Source organism: Thunnus maccoyii, chromosome 5 (assembly GCF_910596095.1).
Source record: "Thunnus maccoyii chromosome 5, fThuMac1.1, whole genome shotgun sequence".
Lineage (NCBI taxonomy): Eukaryota > Metazoa > Chordata > Actinopteri > Scombriformes > Scombridae > Thunnus > Thunnus maccoyii.
Window position 1 is genome coordinate 5,283,723 of NC_056537.1, and position 23,894 is coordinate 5,307,616.

The 23,894-nt window shown below is 39.4% G+C and overlaps 1 protein-coding gene across 1 annotated transcript; it reads right to left on the reverse strand.

Moving 5' to 3' along the window:
• Positions 1-1,680: 1,680 nt before the first annotated feature.
• On the reverse strand, positions 1,681-22,357 carry slc7a10b (solute carrier family 7 member 10b). Its single transcript, XM_042412720.1, has 11 exons — positions 22,109-22,357; positions 14,677-14,881; positions 12,437-12,588; positions 7,794-7,919; positions 7,556-7,709; positions 6,666-6,789; positions 5,068-5,171; positions 4,877-4,973; positions 3,969-4,118; positions 3,688-3,865; positions 1,681-2,393 (listed from the first exon to the last, which is right to left on the reverse strand). The coding sequence occupies exons 1-11, from the start codon at positions 22,248-22,250 to the stop codon at positions 2,263-2,265; spliced, it is 1,563 nt and encodes a 520-aa protein (XP_042268654.1). The 5' UTR covers positions 22,251-22,357; the 3' UTR covers positions 1,681-2,262.
• Between the last annotated feature and the right edge of the window lie 1,537 nt (positions 22,358-23,894).

A 23,894-nucleotide genomic window follows, 5' to 3' on the forward strand; every position in this document is an offset into this window, starting at 1 on the left:
ACAGTACTTTTTAGCATCAAATTCCCTCTTTGTGTTTCCTCTGACAGTGTCCTAATGGTCAGTGTGAGCAGGAGGAATGATTACAGCAAGATTTAAGCATATTTCAATGTTCATTTAGAAACCTGACTGTTGTTTTAAGACAGACTTGGAAAATTGTGAGCCCGTCCTTTAAAGTAAAGGACTCAGAGTCCGCTGGTCTCTACATTCAAGCAGAAGCAGGTGAAGCAAAGAGGAAAAAAAGGTCACATTAACAGCCCGGGGCATGAATAACGGTAGCTTCGGTTTGTGCCTCTCATGTATGAGCAGGTCACAGAGGTAACCATCAGTTTCTATAAAAGATAATTAACGTTTAAAAAAAAAAACCCAGAAGATCATTAAAAAATACTTTCCAAAATCCTCAAAGACTCTTCTAACCATCAGGGTGAAAAAATATTCAGTCCGCTGCACGATAAAAAAAAAGACTTTTAACCACGTTTCCTGATTTGCGACTCTGTTTCCGACCTTTGTTTTGATTCTGAAACAGAGGCGCAACTTGGGAAGCTGTTAAAAGTCTTTTTTATTGTACAAAGTGTTACTGATGTCATACTGAAACATAAAATAAGTGATCACAAAGGGTCAGAGGTTACAGGAAGTCGGCTTTGTAATGTTGATAGTGATGGTGAGAAGAGATTCATACTCTGCTGAGAAGAAGTGGGACGACGTGGGAAATATTTATGAAAAAAAGAGCTATTTTCTGTCTCTGTCACATACTGCATTAGACTTAACATACATACAATAAGCTGACACAGCAGCATTTTAGAATCTTAATTTCTCATTAAAAAAGAGCTGCAAGAATTTGTCAGTATTTCTACATCTGATTACAATCAAAGTCAGTAAATCGGTTAATTCCAACAAACCAGAGTGATGAGGGTCGAGGTGAGAGTAGCAGCGGGTAAAGTGAAAACAAACTACTCTGTTAATGAATAAAGTCGAGCTCGCCCTTGGTCGTAGACGGTGCTTTGTGCAAAAATGAGTCCAGTTCATACTGAACAGTGAGGAAAAGAGACGATGGAAGACCAAAGTGCTTCTCAAATAATCAAATGAAATACACACACACAAAGCAAAAAGGCACTCGCAAAATATACTAAAAATCTAATATAGTGAATCAGTTAATAAACAACATTTGAAATATATTTTCCCCAGTAAAAAAAGCCTTTTCACACCAAGTCTGAAATTTACACAGAAAAAATAACAAGTGTCGTGTTGTGATGGTGCTTTTTAATTCTATTCAAAGCTGCTGTGGTGGAAAGTAACTCAAATACTTTACTTAAGTACAATTTTGAGGTACTTGTACTTTACTTGAGTATTTCCATGTGATGCTACTTTATACATTTCAGAGGGAAATATTGTACTTTCTACTCCACTACATTTATTTGACAGCTTTAGTTACTTTTCAGATGAAGATTTGACACAATGGATAATATAACAAGCTTTTAAAATACAACACATTGTTAAAGATGAAACCAGTGGTTTCCAACCTTTTTGGCTTTTGACGTCTTACAAAAAGCAGTGTGTAGTCGGGGTCACATTTCACATGTAAGTGCATCATGAAGGGATCTTCTAATGGTCAGTATGAACAGGAGGAATGATTACAGCAAGAAAAAACATGTTTCAATGTTCATTTGGGCTCCTAACTGTTGATTTAAGACAAACTTGAAACATTTTGAACCCGTCTTTTAATGAACATGGTGTCAGAATCACACGTTTGGCTGTCCACATACTTTTGGCAATGTAGTGTTTGGAGTCTTTCCAACTCTCTTCTGAAATAATTTGCAGCAGACTTGGTTTAAAAAGCAGAATATTGACTCTAAATGTGTGTTTCAGACTTGGTGTGAAAAGACTTTAAGGCACGATAAAACACCAGCAACATTCAGAAGAAATAACCGTGCGCTGTCAGTCAGTCGGTCAGAGTTCTGTCATGTTACAGAAGAGGAAACAAATGGGTCCAAAAACGGGAATAAAAGTCACTTTCAAAGTGTGACACTGCTGGCATTAGGTTGTTGTACTTGACGACTTAGTAGAAAAGAAAGAGAAAATAAAAAGTGCAAGAAGCCCGTGACGAAAAAAAGGCGTTTCCAGTCGATTGTAGGGAAACCAGAGTCTCGGAGGGTCAAAGGTCAAGACAGGAAGCTCCCATACCAGGAGCAGGTGTCTGGACTTAGACAGTGGCGGAATAAAAACAGGAGACAAAAACAAAGATCTTCATATATTCAGAAAAGAGTTTTAAGAGTTGGCAGAAAAACTGCTCCTGCCTGATGATCGGTCAGTCCATTCTGAAGGCTCGGCGATCTCGATGGGGTCAAACTGAGGAAAGACCACGAAACACAACCTCTGGCCCACGAACGTCGCCGTCTCTGCGGGAAAAGACAACAACGGGTCGAGAGTTATACATCAGAAAAAAACAGACAAAAACTGTGTCATTTAAAGTAATAATCTCAAAGAATATCATTTAAATAAATGTCGTTTGAGTCACTATCTATCGCTGAATGAGGTGATGAAGCCCTTTGCAGTATTATTAGTATTACAAACTGGGTTTCGGTGGTGACGTTCCTGGGAAAAAACACAAGCAACGCATAGTTGGTGAGTCGTTTTCCATCACCGAGCACTGGTTGGTCCACCAGAGATGCAACAGACTCGCTCTTCAAGTCACGTGTGTGAAGCTGCGTACTGTTTTTTATGGTCTCTGCTAGCGTTGCCAACTGACTGACGTTACACAGGCGACATTGCTTAGATCTCTGGGAAATGAGGTCCAAAAACACACCGAAGAGAACGAAACAGATCTATGGGATTGTTACTTTAAGCAGACTTCCTTCACCAACTTGTGATTTGAACATTTAGCCCCCTCCCATCACCACCACCACCACTACTACCACTACTACCACCGCCGTTGCTGCTCCTCCTGTCATTTAAATCCCATCTGGAGCAACACCCTTGTATTTTAAATTGGATCTCTGATTCCGTTTCATTTCATCAGCTCGGTGGGAAATTTGACTTTTGTTTGAAAATGAAGGAAGTCAAACATGTTTTTGCTAATCTGATACATGGAAACATGCTAACACCAACATACAGACATACAGGCCTACTGCTGTTTTCTTTCGGCCCGGTTTTCAGATGATATTTGTTTAAATTTTCGCAATTAAAAGTGTGCCGAATTAGCTGTTAGCAGTTCCTGTTTGCAGTGTAACATGGATGTACAGACAACTATCACTGGGTTACTTTGATACTGAAGAAAACTTAAAAATGTGATGATTCTCAGGGAAGTTCTGCAGCTTTTTTTTTCTATGATATGGAGGTTTATTGTTGATGGACATCAGAGATAATGATATCTTCAGGAAGTGTAGGTCAGACTGAATGATATCAACATGTGTCTCACGTCTGTGTGTTTATATTTGACTGAGTTATTACTTAAAGAAGGAGGACCATTTTTGACTCTTCTTCAGCTCACACAGTGTCTGTCTCACCTTCATCTCTCCGGCGCCAATGTCCATGTCTATAACAGATCATATCCTGTTATTTCCCCCGTGGTTAAAATGACATCCAGAGCCATGAGTTGAATTACCGAGAAGCACAGATAAATTTAATTCCCCACCTCCTCCTGTGATGTTCATCCTGTCTGAACGCAGCTTAAGACCTTCTTTAGAAACTCACCAATGAAGTCGTAGATACACTTTGGTTTTTCTTTCCAGTGAACACCCAGGAAGTAGACAGGTACGCCGGTGAGCATGATGACCAGGCCGACACCACAAACCACCGGCTCTGAGTAAAGACTGAAACCCAGCAGCAACGCCCAGAACATCAGGTAAAACACAGGAACCAGCAGGTTCACCTGAACACAACATGTAGTTAAAAGTTTACAATAATTCATGATTCATCGATACAAAACAAATGACATGTATGTGGTGACATGGGAAGCTGTCTGGCGTCGGTACCTTGATGGGTCGGTACAGGTTGGGTTTCTTCCAGCGGTAGTACAGCAGGCCTGCGATGGTGACGCCGTACGACAGGTAGTTGATGAAGGAGACGTAGTTGATCAGGTTGTGCGTTTCTCCGATGCAGAGTATCACAAGAGTGGCAGCGCACTGCAAAACACAGCAAGGTGTAACAACGTGATGTCTGATAACCCTGATGATGTCATAGTGATGTCACCTGGGTTATCACGATTAGACTTTTTTTTTTTTTTTACGAAGCTTTATGTAGCTGCTGGAGTTGGAGCTAGTTTCAACTACTTTATATACAGTTAGCTAGTTTAGTCCAGTGGTTCCCAACCTAGGGGTCGGGCCCCTCCAAAGGGTCAGCAGATAAATCTGAGGGGTCGTGAGATGATTAATGGGAGAGGAAAGAAGAAAAAACAAAGTTCTGATACACAAATCTGTTTTCAGTTTTTGGACTTTTTCTCTAATCTTTGATTTTTGCTGAAATATTGGATCATTTGAACATTTATTGAAATGAAAGCATGTGAGAAGTTTAGAGGGAAAAATCACTATTTGGTGGAGCTGTTAACAACTCATAGACATGTGAAATGTGACCCCGACTACACACTGCTTTTTGTAAGACGTCAAAAGCCAAAAAGGTTGGAAACCACTGGTTTCATCTTTAACAATGTGTTGTATTTTAAAAGCTTGTTATATTATCCATTGTGTCAAATCTTCATCTGAAAAGTAACTAAAGCTGTCAAATAAATGTAGTGGAGTAGAAAGTACAATATTTCCCTCTGAAATGTAGTGGAGTGGAAGTATAAAGTAGCATCAAATGTAATGGAAGTACAATATTTTCCACCACTGTATAAAGTCCATAGAAAACTGAGATTGCCGTATTTTCAGGGTGAGGTTGTACGTACGCAGACCAGCAGGGCGGGGATGGGCGTGCAGTTCTTGAAGTGGATCATGGCCAGCAGGCTGGGCAGGTGACCCTCTCTGGCTCCAGAAAAACACAACCTGCAGGTAGAAACATCATCAGACAGGCCGTCAGCAGCCAGACTGAAGCGACGTGAAGAGTTAAGAGAAAGCAGAAACAGAAAGCGGAGTTCACCTGGACGAGGTGAACAGGTAGCCGTTGATTCCTCCGAAGGTGGACAGAGCCACAGAGATCGGCATGATGACGGAGAACATTCCTAGCAGCTTCTCTCCAAACGTCTGAACAGCAGCACAACAGACAGAATCACTGATGTGTACAGACATGAAAAACACTACAACATGGATTCTGGGTGACTCGTGTGATTCATCTGAAAATATTTCTGCTGGAAACAGCATGTTTAGGGTAGATCATAATGACTTTGGTGAGACTCTGACTTTTCCTCTAGCGCCACCAACGGGTCAAAATTAAGACTTGTACAACACTTGAGTTGTATCAGGATACCAATGAACAAATGCTACTGTACTCATGTTAAACCTGCAATCAACTAGTGAACACAACACTGATATATAATCAGCTTTTAAGTTGTTATGTTGAACTTGTTAGCAAACAGTTGCTTATTTCCACGTCCAGCAGTTACGGAGCAACATTATCATTCATGTGGAGTCGTGTTTCTGTCCACCTGGTGAATGTAAGTCCAATATTCACTCTCTTTTAGCTCTGTTTTTGCTCTCTACCAACTCCTGAGGGAAATATCTGGCTCTTTAGCTGCTAAATGCTCCACTATGTTCACCAGCTAGTCTACAGCTAACTGTGTCTGTTTGCCGTTTGGTGCTGAGCAGATAGTGTACAGTGACTTTTTAGAGCTTTTTCTCTGAAAACAGCTGCCTGCTGGTGCCGAAAAACAACGCTATGAGAGCGCTGAGAGTGAACCGAAACAGTTATAGGGTCAAGGAGCTAAAATAATGTTTTTAATAGTGATATTTGCACTGTAAAGTAAATGTAGTGGAGTAGAAAGTACAAAATTTCTCTCTGAAATGTAGTGGAGTGGAAGTATAAAGTTGCAAATAATCATTTCTGTAATAAATAACAGAAATAATCAAGTAAAGTACAAGTACCTAAAATTGAACATAAGTACAGTACTTGAGTAAATGTACTTTCCACCCCTGCCGTCCTCCAATCAAGGGTATGAAATGCTGACTTTCAGTATGAAGCCTTCCCACAATTCACTGCAACATGAGGCTGGACGCTGGAGGTGCACTGAAGCAAGAAAGACTTGCTAAAATCATAATTTCATGTTTAAATTTAAATATATAAATTTAAAGTTTGTAAATCTGTTTTAATTTTCTGTTCATCTACGTTCTGTACTGCGGACAGGTTGTTGTCAAAAGAAAAAAATTATATTACCAACTTTTTTTTTTTCTTTTTAATCAACATTCGTTATGGAAACACATACAGACACAGCTACTAAACAGCTGAACTGTTATCAAACTGGACTTTACATTGTACATTGCATTCAACCTCCACTGTTATGTAATTTAATTATTTATTGCTCTTGTCACCTTCATATATTTCATACACATCATTTATTTGTCCATAGCACAGTCTATATATCTGTATTTATATTATTATGCCATTCTTAATTTGTTTGTTGTTCTTTGTTTATTTCATCGTCTATTTTGACCCGCTCTTTCTATGCTGCATAATTGGCTACTAAACAGATTCTGATCTTCTGAAATGTGACGTCAGACTCGTCGTTCGGCCACGTTACTCACTACAGCCACAGCATTGGATGACAGCAGCTCTTCGGGCGACATGGAGGAGAAGTAGGCGATGTTGGTGAGCGTGTACACAAAGGTCACCAATGGGATGGAGATGTAGATGGCACGAGGTAGATTCCTGACCGAGGCGACACACCATGCACAGATGATACAGTCAAAACCCCCCCAAAAAATCAATAAACATGCATGAAAGTTGATAAAAAAGGGCACTAGAAATAAGTTTTTAATTTAATTTTTAACATTAAATATTCATGTTTAGCAGTTTAAGATCAGAAAAAAACCCAACCAACATAAATCTCTACAACAACTAACAATGATGCTCATTATTTTTAGTTTTTACCCAATTTTCGCCCCAAAAATTGTAGATTTTCACCAAATTTCTATGATCCCCCGCTCACAAATGATATTGTGTTTGCTGCTGCCAGAGGACATGAGCAATATGTTTTACGGTAAACAAGGTTTACTTGGGATAAGCAAAGCTCAGAGAATTGTCTGGTTGCAAAAACTGAAGAGTAAATAGAAGGGAAAAAGCAAATTAGCTGCTAATTATGCACCAGACTCCCTCTACAAACAAGAAATTGTTAGACTACAGAGTATTTGTGTTGTAAATAGTATCTTAATAGTCAAAAAATGTACACATATTGTAATATTGATCATTTTTAAAAATTCGGTTACGGTGCACCGGTGTTTTTAAAAATAAAAACCTAAAATAATGAGTCCTAACAATGTGTTATATCACTCAACAGAAGAGTGAAGACAGATTTTCCCCTGAAAATGCCCCAAATGTCGCCCGCAATCTGGCCGAGCAGGACAAAGAAACAAGCTGAGATGGAAGCTGAATAAGGTCACAGCACTGGAAGATGTTTAAAAGCATAAATATTCACCGTCTGGGTTCGACCACTTCTTCTGTGACATAGTTGAGGAAGTTCCAGCCGCTGAAGGCGAAGGAGGCCTGCAGGAAGGCCAGAGCGATCTGCCCGACCGACGGCGTCCTTTCCTGGGAGAACGCCACCTGAGGAGTCAGCGCCTCATAGTTCCCTGCGAGATAAATCACACTTTGTTTGACTTTGTTTTTCACTTCGGGGAGCAGTAAAGCTTTCAGCTACGGGCTCTAGAGGTTACCGTTGCAGATCTGGACCAGGCCCACCACAATGATGAGGCCCAGAGCCATCAGCTTCCCCACGGTGAAGGCGTCCTGGATCCTGGTGGCCATACGAACGCTGGAGCAGTTCACCCAGGTCAGCAGCACTGAGCAGGAAACACAGGAACACTCAGATCACACTCAAACCAGGAGGACACACATAGGGGGATGAACAGGAGCAAGTCATTATGGATAATGTGCTGTAACTGTAATCGTGCAAAAGCCAAAAGTGCAACATTCTGGGAAACACAAAATCCACCTGTAAAGCTCATTAATTGACACGCTACATCTCATTTGTTTAATCCAAAGAAAGAAAAGTATAAAAACAATGATTTGCTGTTGTTGCAGGAGGTTACATACCGGACTATTTCTAAAAGACATGAGACATCTTATTTCCCAAAATTCTGAACTAATTTTTTTTTTTTTTTTTGTGACCAACTTTTTTAATTGCTTTTTTTCCTCATGTAGTTTGATAAAGGTTCAGGACACACAACACAAAAGGAACTGTCATACAAAGAATATAAGCTCCATATGAATCAAAAACTCAGTTAAGATGTATCAACATCTCTGTCCAAGGTCCCCCCCCCCTCCTTTTTCTGTTTATTTGTTTTTTTCTTTTTCTCTTTTCTCTGAAAACACAGAGTTGGTGACATTCAGGGTTTTTGTCATTGTGACAGACACCCAACTCTAATTGCTGATCAATATTTGAATATTGATTAGAATACTGATTTGTTGAATATATTGATTTGTAGAACACTTGTTGTTTATCATTATCTGTACATCTTGTTCACACTGAACTTGGAAAAAGTGGGTTCAAATACTTGAGCTGCAGAAAAATATTAAGTTACACTTTCTTATTTCACTTGAACATTTTAAAAGATGCAATTTGCTTTTCTTTGCTTGCAATTGTTTTTCTTAATGTGAAAATAATGTCTAATGTGTGTCTGTCCACACTTAAACTGTATGTGTTTATTCTTGTACACAAGTCTCTCTTCGAAGAAGAGATCCTGATCTCAATAAGACATTGAGACGGTTTAAATAAAGGATTAAATTAATAAATGAAAATATAATTGTCAGTTTTTAAAAAGAGTAACAAATACTGACTGTTGTCCTTATTATTAATTAAAAAGGTTGACAATAACATAGTCATAAATAATACTATCCACCTGAGAAAGTGCCATTCACTGAAGAAAGCTGTGCGATACAGTCAAAAGCTAAGGAAAAGTTAGTAAGTGGACTTTGGGTTTATTACGGATGTGTGTTTCCAAGGTCACGAATGAAGTGTCATATATCTGTGCAAACTTAACTTCCATCAAAACTTCAAATAAAAATGATTTTGGAGGTTTCAGTGAGAGTTTTTTATTTTCTCATCATGTTCTAAAGGTATTACAGGTTTAAATCTAAAGGATTTTGAATTTTATCATTAATTATCACCAATTAGCAGCTTCGATCTAATGTACTCTAGTGATTTAGTGCTGCACTTCTACAGAGTTGGGGGACTTGTGAGGGGCACATTTTCAAAAGAGATGTCGAAACCCAAGCAGAAAAGGCTGATATATCTTGTACTGGTCTCTAGTAGGTTTTAAGTTCCTACATTTCCCATAATGCAACTTAACAGCATCTTTCATTAGACCCTCCCTGCCTGGTAGACACCAACATCTTTCAACCTCTACTTTGTCATGCAGGCTTTCTCTTATAAATTTGTAGTCTCTAAATCTAAGCTGAGATAACCCTGATGACATCATCATGACATCATCAGGGTCACTTTCACAGACTTGATAAAGATCCTCCGCAGCCACAGAAGACGTCATACAGCTGTTTTCACAGGCTGAGTAGAACTAACCATGGCGGGTTAACAGACCTAGAGACATACAGTTGGTGTAATGCCCCTTTAAATATTAAATATATCTGTATCAGCCTTCATAAAGCCACATCCCTACATCGGGGACCCGGTGTTGGAGTTCAGTGGGCGGCAGCAGCCAGTTGCCATGGGAGGCAGGAATGTGGAAATGGGGGAAAGCGAGGGAGGGCGTGATTGTTTCACCTCGTCCATCACTGTCACCAACTTTGCCCTGCTCGCTCTCATGGTGGCCTCGCTCTCCGACACAAAGACGAGCTGTCAGCCCCACAAAACAAAACACTTCCGTTGCGGAGGGCAACAAAACGTGGCGATGTCCACCGCCACCCCCCAACCCCCACCACCCCCACCCCTCTCAGGCAAGACACCAAGCAATTAGGCAGCCTGACAGGTCCACACGGACGACTGTAACGTCAGCTGTGGGCTGTACAACCAGGAGATGAAGTCTGCTTGTTCTGTCACAGTCACTCCTGCTGCAGCAGCCTCATTCATTCATCTTTGATATGAACATCTAAATTTTTGAGGAGTGAGGATGCTCTCTGCAGCTTTCACATCTCATCAGAACTCAAAGATTTCTTCAGTTTTGGTGGAGTTACTGTTATTATCTTTTCTTCTCCTTCTTTCATTAAAGACTTTCTGTGAATATTTACATGCAGAGTGGATTTTTGTCACGTTTGAACCCTTGAAAGCTCCTCAGGTTTCATAAAGACGTCAGTTTGCTTCAAACAAAGTGTCTGAAACCCCCCAACTAACACCTAACTAACACCTTTCTAACATTGGGATTGGTGGTGGGGGTTAGCTTAGCAATCATCAATGCTCAGGTACAGTATGGTCACATTTCACTTCTATCCTGTGAATATTTGCTCTGTTTTTCATTCCTCCGACGGACGAATTCCAGCATGCATTTCCTTTTTCAGTGCAATGTCCTGCCGAAATTGTCATTTCAGCCATTTGTCTACATCCTTCTGAAATTAAACACCCATTGTTTCAAAAATTACTGTCTCCTACTGTTATTACTGTAAACTGCTTATGTGCGGTGTAGCAACAGTAATTAAGAGGGGCGGGGCTTAGCAAACGGCCAGGTATGAGGTAAGAAAGTAAGCTCTCTTTTTCTTCACACAACTTCTTCTGTCACTTTAAACACCACTGAGGCTGTTTACACTTGGTTTTAAAATGTGTTTCGGTGATCTGAACACAAGAAGGTCAAAGGACCCTGCGCACAATAATTATGTCAGTCTTTTGCCAGACAAACGCCATATTTGTTACGCACGGGCTAGCTAAGAAAGCAAAAATATTTCAAGAATTAATATACATGTACAGGCTATTCCAACTGTCGAGGTTAGCCGGACTAAGTCATTTGGTGTTGGTGTGCTGTCACCAAAACAACCACCACGTCCTGCGTTGATGACGTATTTTCCTGTTACTTCCTTGTCTGGGACGCATCAGGACGCATTAGCGTTTACACTACACAACATATGTGGTCAAATGCATCCCAGACCACCTCGGCAAGTGGTTTGAGTGATCGGCTCGTAATGCATCTCGGTGGTCGTTTACACTTGCATTTAGCGCTGTTCACCTGACCCAAGACCACACAAATGCACTCAAGAGGAGAAAATGTGTAAACAGGTATAAATATTTTATACACTTGATATAAACTAGTATACCAAGTCTGTCTTAAAACAACAGTCAGGAGCCCAAATGAACAGTGAAACATGTTTTTCTTGCTGTAATCATTCCTCCTGTTCATACTGACCATTAGAAGATCCCTTCATAATACACTTACAATGGAAGTGATGGGAGACAAAATCATATTTTCATAGTCAGGTGTTCATATGGACACCTGACTGTCCTTTAATGTGAACCAATAAGTGTCTTTTTCTTTCTCCTGGGAACAGTTTTGCTGTATATTTTAACTTTTTGTGGCAGGTTTATAGTATCTGGTGATATGCAGTATTTATCACAAGCTTTCGTATTCCAAACCACAAACCAAATGTTCCTCCTCATCCCGTCTCCTGGTCCTGTTCTCCTCCTTCCTCCTGGGATGCATTTTTTAGTACAGCTGCTAAAAAGAGATTTTAAAAAGCCTTCAGCCTGCGGTTACATAAGAGAAATTTTACATGCGACCACTTCCCTTCTCACATGTATGCTAAAGGAACAGACCTGTTTTCTAATGATGCAGGAACCTGAGGTGGATTATGATCAGCATTACGGGAGATATGACTTTAATTATGATATGATTTCAGAGCAGTCATTTGGGGACGAGTACAGAGGAAAGATCAGCATCCACCAGCAGCAACAGAACAACCACAAGAACATGTCGTCCTTCATGAATGATGCAAGCGCGCTGTGGGCCAGTCAGCAGCAAGATGCAGCATTTCTCCAAGCTGCAGGAACATTATTACAGCAGTAGTGGAGAGCTGTCGTAGCCTTTCAGCATCTCTAATAATATTTATTTTGTATGAAAAGGCCTTCATTACACCTCTATGTGGGGTGAATTTATTTTATTTCTTGTTAAGTTTTATGCAGATGATGCTTCTTACAGAGATGTTGCGGTTTGGGATTCTGGAAGAGCCCTGTTTGCATCTGTGTGTGTTTTATGTTGTTATAATATTGATTGTTTTATGTTAATTACATATTAGTATTATTTATTTGTTTATTTATCTGTTAATTTCCATATTTTAGTGCCAGAGGATTCCTTTGAAAACTACCTAGTTGCATCTCAAGGGGCTTTTCCCTCAAATTAAAAGTTTCAAATCAGACACTTACGGAGACAGGTGGCGGACAGCAACCGTGTCGCCATGTATGGAGGAACACAGTTCGGGAAGACAGGCTGCAGGACGTAGCTGGAGAAGGTGAGGGCGATGACGGCCAGCGTGGTCGGGTACATGATGAGGACGGCACTCCACAGCAGGAGAAACCTGGACGACAGAAAGATATTTAAAGGTTTAAAGAACATCTTCATCTGAAATGGTTCTTAAAAAACATTTAGATTTGATTCGACACATGAATATGCATTATTTTTACTGCTACTACTACAACTAAATGCTATTTCAGGGTCTTAAATGCAGCACATAAGTGACTTCAATTGAAATTTTTAAAGCTTTTTCACTAAAAAAATGTGTTTTTCTTCTTGTTCCTGCTGTTGGATGTTGTTCTTTTCTTATATGAGGCTTCAGCAGTCTGAGTTAGTTGGTTAGTTATTTTGTCCTCCATCACTTCCATTGTAAGTGCATTATGAAGGGATCTTCTAATGGTCAGTATGAACAGGAGGAATGATTACAGCAAGAAAAACATGTTTCAATGTTCATTTGGGCTCCTGATTTTTGTTTTAAGACACACTTGAAAAATTGTGAACGCATCCTTTAAAACAGCGCTCCACATATTTAGCATCACACACATAAAAAGCAACGCAGCAGAACCAGAAATATCATCTTTTTTATTCCACACATTCTCCTTACATGTCAAAACCTGGCGCCTACATTACCCACATTGCAACCCAACTCGATTCACTCAAATATACAGATTGCAGTTATGTTTTGCTAGTAGCGGCTAATGTAGGGAGATCCTTTAAAGGCGTGTACCTACGAGCATGATTTGTGACATCACAACTAGTTTGGAGCCAATCATGGTCCAGTATTCAACTTACACAAGTGTGATGTGGAAACTCGAAGCCTCCAGTTCACAAACACTGAGAATAGACATCTTGTGTCCAGCAGTTAAACTTTAGAAATAAGAAATAATTAGATATTCAGAGATTCTGGATTTTCTGTGATGGATGAGGAGAGTTTTTATCAAGGTAATTCAACTTTTTTTTGGAAAAAAAACAGATCATTAATCAAAGCAGAGTATTTTTGTATCTCTTAAAACATGTCTGGAGGGAATCTTTAGAAACATCAGCATATGTAACTCATAACCTGGACCCTCATATGGACGCATCTCATAATAGCAACTACATCTGAAGGCACCAGTACAGCTGAGGCTGACAGGAAGTCACTCATTAGTTTTGGGTCTAATGAACTGAAACGTGTGACGAGTGGAAGTTCTGATGGTGCTGAATGAAAAGTCGGGGGCTCACCAAAGTTATTACGGTTCCATGGGGACCGTGAGTGTTTGTACTTAATGACGATTAGATGATTAATTGATTTGTTGCCAACTATTAAATTAATTGCCAACTATTTTGATAATCGATTCATTGTTTTGAGGCATTTTTTAAAGAGGAAAATGTCACTTTGGGAAACAGCGATCAACATTTTTCACTATTTTCTGACATTTTATGGAGAAAATAATCGGCAGATTAATCAATAATGAAAATAATCATTAGTTGCAGCCCTAATTGCAATCCCATTCTAAATTGGAAAATTCATTCTTGACTTTCTTGGGAATAATAGTTTAATAAAGCAAAAAATTTAACACAAGGTCAAATTTTCAGGGTTTCCCAGGGCTTTCAACCACATCTCAACCAATCCACAGTCCTCCTTCTGTGCATAAATGCATTTAAAAGTTTATCTGAAGCTAATATGAAGCTTCAGCGTCCAAATGAGTCAAATCAAGTAGATATCTTTCAATGTTACAGTCTTTTTAGTGCCAAAGTTCCTCTTTTTGTTACTATACTTCCACCGCATCTCAACAGGGAAACACTGTCCGAGGAAACACAAAGAGGGAATTTGATGCTAAAAAGACTGTAAATGTGTCAGATATCCACTTGATATGACTAACTCAGACTGCTGAAGCTGAATATAAGCTTCACATCTACTTTTAAATACATTTTTGCACTAAATGACTGTGTTCACTGTTGATATAGACAACTAACTGTTGTTTTAAGATAAACTTGAAAAATTGTTAACCTGTCCTTTAAGACTATTTTGTAAAACATCCAACAGTTGTTGAGATATTTCAGTCTAAACCAGACTGTTGAACTGACAACATCCTTCACAGCAGAACATTTCAGACTTGAAAACCTCTTCAGCCTCTTCATCATTCCTTCAAGCGTCCTCGTCTTTACTCACCCCATCAGACCACCAAATATCTCAGTGACGTAGGAGTAGTCGCCCCCTGATTTGGGGATGGTGACGCCCAGTTCAGCATAGCATAAGGAGCCCAAGGCGGCGATGCAGCCTCCCAATAACCAGACCACCAACGCCAAACCCACTGAGCCCGAGTGCTCCAGGACCCCCTTAGGAGAGATGAAGATCCCTGAGCCAATGATGTTCCCTGTGGAGAAGAGGAAGTGGGTTTAAGAGACTGACATTGAGTTCAACATGTCTTACTTTACCTTCTTATCTTTCTCAGTTTTCTATAGACTATATACAGTGGAGGACAATATTGTGCTTCCATTACATGTGACTTCTCACATGCTTTCATTTCAATAAATGTTCAAATGATCCAATATTTCAGCAAAAATCAAAGATTAGAGAAAAAGTCCAAAAACTGAAAAGAGATTTGTGTATCAGAACTTTGTTTTTTCTTCTTTCCTCTCCCATTAATCATCTCACGACCCCTAAGATTTATCTGCTGACCCTTTGGAGGGGCCCCGACCCCTAGGTTGGGAACCACTGGACTAAACTAGCTAACTGTATATAAAGTAGTGTAAACTAGCTCCACCTCCAGCAGCTACAACAGCAACATGCTGCTCTAACACTGATGCTTCACTATTAATAATCTAATGATGTCATATATAATAATATATCAGTCAGAGGGACCAAACCACTACTTTTACTGCAATACTTTAACTACATCAAGGTCATAATACTTATGTACTTTTACTGCAATACTTTAACTACATCAAGCTCATAATACTTATGTACTTTTACTGCAATACTTTAACTACATCAAGCTCATAATACTTATGTACTTTTACTGCAATACTTTAACTACATCAAGCTCATAATACTTATGTACTTTTACTGTAGTAAGATTTTTCATGCAGGACTTTTACTTGTAATGGAGTATTTTTACGTTACTGTATTGGTACTTTTACTTCAGTAAAGGATCTGGATACTTCTTCCACCACTGCTTGAGACTCAAAAACAATTACTTAATCCCACTTCTGCATGTAATGTAATTTTTCTTTTTCTGTTGGTCCACCACTTCAAATATTTCAACAAATATTGGAAGAGGTTGGGTTATTTACCCAAACTAAAGCTTGTTATAATCTACTCTTTTTAAACTTAGATGTCATTGTTGGTTATTGATTGTTAATAACTTGTGTATCTTTTGAATGTCATATGCACATTGTTTTGCACAGTCTTTAGCTAACACCTGAGCTTGTCGTGTGTAAGACTGGTAAAGTTAACCCAGTGTTGTGTTGGTGCTATATCGACCCAAACTGGGTAAGAATTTAACCCAGTGATTTTTAGTTTGTAGACTCTTTATGTCTTAATTCCTGAAATATCAAGTGTAAACGCAGATGGAGATGAAAACAGCTATGAATCTAAGCTAGCTGTGAGTGCTCTGAGGTCAGGATGTGGGAAACATGTTTACATATAACAGCACACGTGCTTTTCACATGTGACTTGCTCTGAAGGGTTTTCACATGGTACACTTCACCCAGAACGTCTCCAGCGTTTACTGTTGCACCTTCAAAAACACCCAACGACCCATTGAGCAAACCTCAGTCACACAATCCAAACTGTTTCCCTGCGAGTCTATACAGAGGGCATTAAAACACAAAGAGCTCTACAACAGAGTGAGTTAGAGAAGGAGGTAAAGGCCATCACTCAGGCCGGGACAATCCCTCCTGCCCAAAGCCTCAGTATGCAGTGTAGAGTACCAGCAGATCCGACACATTCAGACTACAGCGCTACCAGTAGCACGGCAGAAGGCAGCCAAGTGGCACAGACAGCCGTTACATAACCAGACATAAATTATCCACTCTGGGCTGCAGAGGTGGGAAGTGACCGACTCACCTTCTGCATCCGTTTATTCCTGCAGCTTCCTAAAAGTGACACACAAGTGAAAAAAAAAAACACATTGGTGCTGTAGAGATTAAAACCTATAAAAAAAAAAGTTCTGTTCTCTATAATCCAGTGACACATGACTTCTGAGGCTGAGCCCGGTTTGGTGTACAGAGCAGCCAGCTTGTTTTCTCCGTCTCTTTGTGAATGGAAAGGTGCTTCAGCATTCTGCACACAGGACCTTTCTCTTGTTCTGAAGAAGGATTTTCACAAAAATGTCCGCCTTGAGCAACTGAGAACACTCAGCTTAGCCGAGCCGGGGCAGCAGGGAACGTGGCCCGATTAGCCAATACCTGCACCGAAACCAAGCAGGACACAGGTCCGACCCCTATATGGGTCGCCGTATCCTTCAACTGATAAAAAAAAGCCCTTCAGCAGGACCATGCAGCTGCAGTCTGCTCCCCTGCTGCATTTAGCTCTTAAAGGACAGGTTCACAATTTGTTCTAAACCAAGTCAGGTGTCCATATGAACAGTGAAAGAGGTTTTCTTTGCTGTAATCATTCCTCCTGTTCATACTGACTATTAAAAGATCCCCTTCAAATGTGCTTTCAATGTAAGTGATGGAGGTCAAAGGTGATATCTGACACATTTACAGTCTTTTTAGCATCAAATTCCCTCTTTGTGTTTCCTCGGACAGTGTTTCCCTGTTGAGCTGCGGTGGAAGTATAGTAACAAAAAGAGGGACTTTGGCACTAAAAAGACTGTAATGTTGAAAGATATCTACTTGATTTGACTCATTTGGACGCTGAAGCTTCATATTAGCTTCAGATAAACTTTTAAATACATTCTTACACAGAAGGAGGACTGTAGATTTTGTCCCCCATCACTTAAATTGTAAGTGCATTATGAAGGGATCTTCTAATGGTCAGTATGAACAAGAGGAATGATTACAGCAAGAAAAACAGGTTTCACTGTTCATTTGGGCTCCTGATTGTTGTTTTAAGACACACTTGAAGAATTGTGAACTCGTCCTTTAAACATCGCACTCCAATAACATTTTCAGACTCACAATCAAGAGTCAAAAAAAGGATCAAAATCGATGCAGCAGAACCAGAAATATCATCTTTTTTCTTCCACACATTCTTATTCCTTGTCAAACCTGGGGCCTACATTACCCACAATGCAGCTCATCCCGATTCACTCAAATATACACATTGTGGTGCGTTATTCTAGTAGCTGCTAATGTAGCCTGGAGCTGCCTCTGGGTGATATGTTCCTTCATCGCCATGAACACACACTCTGTAGTTTATCTTGACTCAATCCCACACACACACACATTCACTAGAGCACCAAATGTGGATTCATCCGCCGCTGGAAATAGTCCCCAACAAATGCACTATTTCCTCCTGATTTTAAAACTGAAACTATATATTTGTGAGCTGTTTTTAAGGATTTACGGGGCTGAGAGTCACAGACAGAGCAGGAAGTCAGAGAGTATTGAGAGACAGATTAACACATTTGTAGATCCTATATTTTATTGACATTTGTTGAAAAATAAGCCTATCCTTTAAGCTCAATACACAGCTGAGACTGACAGAAATTCTGTACTTATGGAGGTATCTTAGTGCTGTAAACGGAGTTGCTTTCCCGCACATGCTCAGTGGCGTCTGCCATACACAGAACTACTCTCCAGAGGCTGAAAACGTGATCGTTGTTTTAGTCTTTGGATTTGTTTCTAAAGGAACATGTCACCCAGTGCAGCGGTGTGGCTCATTGACGTATTTTTAATAGTTTTTGGACAACAACGGAGGAATCAGATATATCAGGCTTTGGATACACACACAATACTTGTTAGTAGGTCAGTTCATTGTTGATTTGGATCCAAACATGAGATTTGTTGACAATAAGAAAAATATATAAATTTGTCAGCCAAATCCTTTAATGGTGGTTGTTGTTTTCTTATCATACTTCAGCTCCTGCATGTCTCTTATCATCTCATAGTTTCCCGGATTTTCCATCTACAAACAACAGACAGGATGACAGCAAGTTCAACAATCTATTCTGTATTGATCAGATCCCATGAAAAAAAAAAAAAGCTTGTGCAGCAAAATCTAATTATTTCACAGCCAAATGACTGCACTGAGAGTCTAGTGAGTACGTCAGTATCCCCTCTGTTTTCCTCTGATGATGATGATGATGATGATGATAATCATATTCCTCCTACAGCACTCTGGTAACACAATACAGACTGAGCATCTATTGACTTGAAAAAATATGTTCAGTGAATAAACGAGAGGAGGTAAAAAGGTTTGTAGACATATTGATGGACATATTTTGATTTTATTGAAGCTGAAAAAATAAACTGCTGTAGTAAATTAAAGGCTGGTTGTCAATACAAAGACAAGAGACAAGAGAGTTTTTATTTTAGGGTGAATTCATCTTTTCAGGCTCCACATGTTCGCTCATAATCACTGCTATTTATTCAGCCAAAAAAAAAACAACCTCTCTCTCTGTCTATATATATATATGAATTGATCCAGGTGGTTGGATTAACCTTTTAGGAGTCATTGTGGTCCTTTGATTAAACACCACTTTATTAAGAATATGAACCATGTGAGCACAATAAACTAAAATAATTACGTTGCCAAAAATAATCTCACCACGAGCTCCATTTAGTAGTTGTTCTGTAGTTTACGACCATATCACAAGATCTTCATCAGCAGATGGAGTTTGACTAGTTTTCATAGAATTGTAGATGTTCCCACTTACATTGTTTTTCTGACTTTAAAGATCTTTAAAGATCCTCTCCATGCATGTTTTAAGACATTAAATGCCTTAAATAAAATAATTATTTGTGTTTGATATGTTTTTTTTTCTTCACAGAAAAGAAAATTCCCAAAGCAACATTATCTCCGTCATGTAAAAATCCAGAATCTCCGAATTCATCCTCAGTGTTTGTTCACTGGAGGCTTCAAGTTTCCACATCACACTTGTGTAAGTTGAATACTGGACCGTGATTGGCTCCAAGCTAGTTGTGATGTCACAAATCATGCTCATAGAAACACGCTTTAAACTGAGACTACAGCCTACATCTTTAATAATTTGAGTTTTTCATTCATTATTTAACGATTCGGACTGACTTTTGCATTTTGAATTGTGATTGGAAGACTTCTGGTTCTCAGCTAATTGGATCGTTAAGGATAATGATAACAGGCACTTCTGCATTATTAAAGACCCCCTCCAGACATGTTTAGACATATAACTACTCTGCTTGGAATCAGGGTCATGTGGTTTTTCCACAAAAAAAGTACAATTACCACATTAAAATTCTTAAAATGACATCTTCTGTTTCTCCCTCACTAAAAAATCCCAAATCTCTGAATATGCAAATATTTTTAATTTCTTAAATTTAACTGTTGGACACAAGATGTCTCCTCCTTCACTGTAAAGTCCACTCACAGTGTTTGTGCACTGAATAATGAATGCAAAGATATTTTAAAAAGGAACTAAAATGTCAACCTTAAGGTGGCGCTACAGGAAAAGTCAGAGGATCACCTAACTCGTTAGGATACATCGTCTGGGAACCAAATTTTGTGCCAAACCATCTCTTAGTTGTTGATATATTTCAGTCTGGACCGATAGATACTGTAGACTGACAGTATCATACAGAGCCATACTGCTAGTATGCATGCAGACCACAGTAGCACTTACTGATTTATCTAACAAACATTTGTCTATAAATGCTCATCATAATTTCTTTAAGCCAAAGGTGACATCAACTGTCCAACCAACAGTCCACAACTCAAAAACATTCAGTTTTCAGTCACATGAGACAAAAAAGCAGCAAATCCTCACAATTTAAAGGGATTTTTGAGGCACATTTGCTTAAAAATGAATGAATTAATCACCTAAACAGTTGTCAATTTAATTTCAGCTGATCATGTATTCAATTAATTGATTAATCATTTCAGCTCTGGTAAAAACATACAAAACCCCAAAAACTTTAATAAGGTTTCTTGTCAGTGAAAATCCTGTTTTTTTGTACGTTTTTGAAGTCTGATTTATAAGATTACTACATAAGAGAGCAGTGGTGGAAAGTTACTAAGTACATTTACTCAAGAACTGTACTTGAGTACAATTTTGAGGTACTTGTACTTTACTTGAGTATTTCCATGTGATGCTACTTTCTACATCTCAGAGGGAAATATTGTACTTTCTACTCCACTACATTTGTTTGACAGCTTTAGTTACTTTTCAGATGAAGATTTGACACAATGGATAATATAACAAGCTTTTAAAATACAACACATTGTTAAAGATGAAACCAGTGGTTTCCAACCTTTTTGGCTTTTGACGTCTTACAAAAAGCAGTGTGTAGTCGGGGTCACATTTCACATGTCTATGAGTTGTTAACAGCTCCACCAAATAGTGATTTTTCCCTCTAAACTTCTCACATGCTTTCATTTCAATAAATGTTCAAATGATCCAATATTTCAGCAAAAATCAAAGATTAGAGAAAAAGTCCAAAAACTGAAAACATGATTTGTGTATCAGAACTTTGTTTTTTCTTCTTTCCTCTCCCATTAATCATCTCACGACCCCTCAGATTTATCTGCTGACCCTTTGGAGGGGCCCAACCCCTAGGTTGGGAACCACTGGACTAAACTAGCTAACTGTATATAAAGTAGTGTAAACTAGCTCCACCTCCAGCAGCTACAACAGTAACATGCTGCTCTAACACTGATGCTTCACTATTAATAATCTAATGATGTCATATATAATAATATATCAGTCAGAGGGACCAAACCACTACTTTTACTGCAATACTTTAACTACATCAAGCTCATAATACTTATGTACTTTTACTGTAGTAGGATTTTTCATGCAGGACTTTTACTTGTAATGGAGTATTTTTACATTACTGTATTGGTACTTTTACTTGAGTAAAGTATCTGAACACTTCTTCCACTACTGTCAGAGTGACCTTTGTGCTGCAGTCTGGGGACTCCTAACAGCACATTCAGTCACTCTGACATTTCACCATCACTGAGCTGCACTGCTGTTAATATCAATACCAGCTGATATCTAAGAGCAGCCGGCCCTCTGCATGCAGGCCTCCCTCTCCATCCAGCCTGCATGATGCTCATATTTACTGTGCTTAGGTGTGTTTAAAGGTCCCTGCTGTTCATTCTGCTCCAGCAGACAATGTTCTTCTGCTTGACCACCAGCCTGCTTCTGGACTTCATATATTTCAGCCACGTAAGCGCTCAGTTTCATCTGAATCCACATGCAAACAAACATGGAGTCCCTCATTTTCTTATGACCAATGCCACAAAACTCTGAGTGCCTTTTATTTAAGTTTCCCCAGCCTACTCATGCAGTTCATAAACCATCTGAAGCAGCGTTTTAACACTTATTTGTGATGTAAAAGTCCTGCAGCGATCTGCAGAAGTCAAACACTAACTGCAGCTTTTTAAAAGTTCTGCAGTAATAAAGTAGAAGCAGAACTGATGCCGACTGGCAGCTCTTGTTTTCCTGCCTCACCTATGATGATGGTGCAGGCGCTCAGCAGCCCGATCTCCTTCTTCAGAGTCACTCTGTCGGGGATTTTCTCCTTCTTCTTACGGTCTGTCACGGTTCCCTGCGGCCGGGAGCAGATGCTGCTGCTGCCGTTCTGTCCATCCATGTCCGCCTGCCCGGGTCCGGTCCGGTCCGTCCAGTCCACTGTGTCCTCCCAGTCCCAGTACTCCCAATGCTCCCAGTGCTCCTGTCCTCTCCTCACTCCGTATTCATGCACACTGAATGGGCTGCGCTTGCGCAACAACCTGCCGCTGTCCAGGGTAGAATGTTAAATACCCAGGACTCACCATGAGGCGTTCAGGGACTCCGGATCTTCTATTTCTCCGAATCCAGTCTTCACAGTTCAGCTTAAAGGTCCAAGATTGTTTGAGTGATTTAATCTTTTTTAGGTCATAAGAGTGAAAAAAGTAAAATCAGTGATAGAAGAAGTATTCAGATCATTTACTGAAGTAAAAGTACCAATACAGCGATGTACAAATACTCCTTTAAGAGTAAAAGTCCTGCATGAAAAATCCTACTACAGCAATCAGACAAATATAGTGGAGTAAAGGTGCCCCTGCAGTTCAGTTTACTTCTTCCCACCTATGAGCATGATTGCTCAGCTCTTTTTGCCTTATTTGTTGCTGTCTTGTTGTTTTATCAATAATAATTAAATCATAATGTAAAAGGACAGTATAATGTCTGATCAGTGTGTGAGGAAACCAGCTTATGAAACAAAAATCAGTTATCAGGTTTCTTTCTACACCAGTGATTCCCAAAACATCTCTGTCATGGCTGCTTTGGAAGATGCAAAAATGTCCCACTGTCCACGTGCACCTTCAGTTTTTCTGGTTATCTTCTACTTTACACATCATTTTCCATCCAGAGTAAATCTCTTTAACATGAATCTTGCCAGTCGTTTCTTTATTATTCCCAAATAAACCCAATTTATTGTCCTTTTTTTAAAGCAGACATTTTGAATTGCCAAAACAGGAAAAGCACAGGTGAAACTAAGAAACATTAAGGATTGGCTCTGTTACAGCAATTATTGCAACACAATACTGCGATTAATAATGTTAACACAGTAGTTTGTACAACTGACTGTGATTGAAAAGTCAAAATGTGAGCAGAAAAAAGGTCGAGTCACATTTTTGCCCCTTTATGTTGGAGGTAAACTGTCCTCCACCAAGCTTCAGGTCATAATAAATTATCTCTAATCAAAACAGGCTGAATTATCAACATATGTCTTAGAACAAGCCGTTTAATAACACATTAGTCATGCAGAGCACATACAGCCCCGAACATGTACCCTCATCCCTGAAGAGCCTGGTTACCGTAGTTTGATTAGAAATGCTGTGCAAGGAGTTACAATCTTATCGCGGTCATTAGTGTTTGGAGCCGGTTCTAAATAAACTACAATCATCACTCTGTCCATGATGAAGGAACATGTCACCCAGTGCAGCGCTGTGGTTCACTGATGTGTTTCTAATAGTTTCTGGACAACAACGGAGGTCTACAGCACAGAGGAATCAGATATATCAGGCTTTGGATACACACACAATACTTGTTAGTAGATCAGTTCATTGTTGGTTTGGATCAAATCATGAGATTTGTTGACAATAAGAAAAACAGAAAATCAACAGACATATCCTTTAATCCAAACGAATAAGAAAACAAGAAAGTGGACAGACCTCTAATATAGATTTATTGTACCAATCAGTCCACATATCAACAAACCACTGACTCCTCGTCACTGCTTTATCTTTAATCA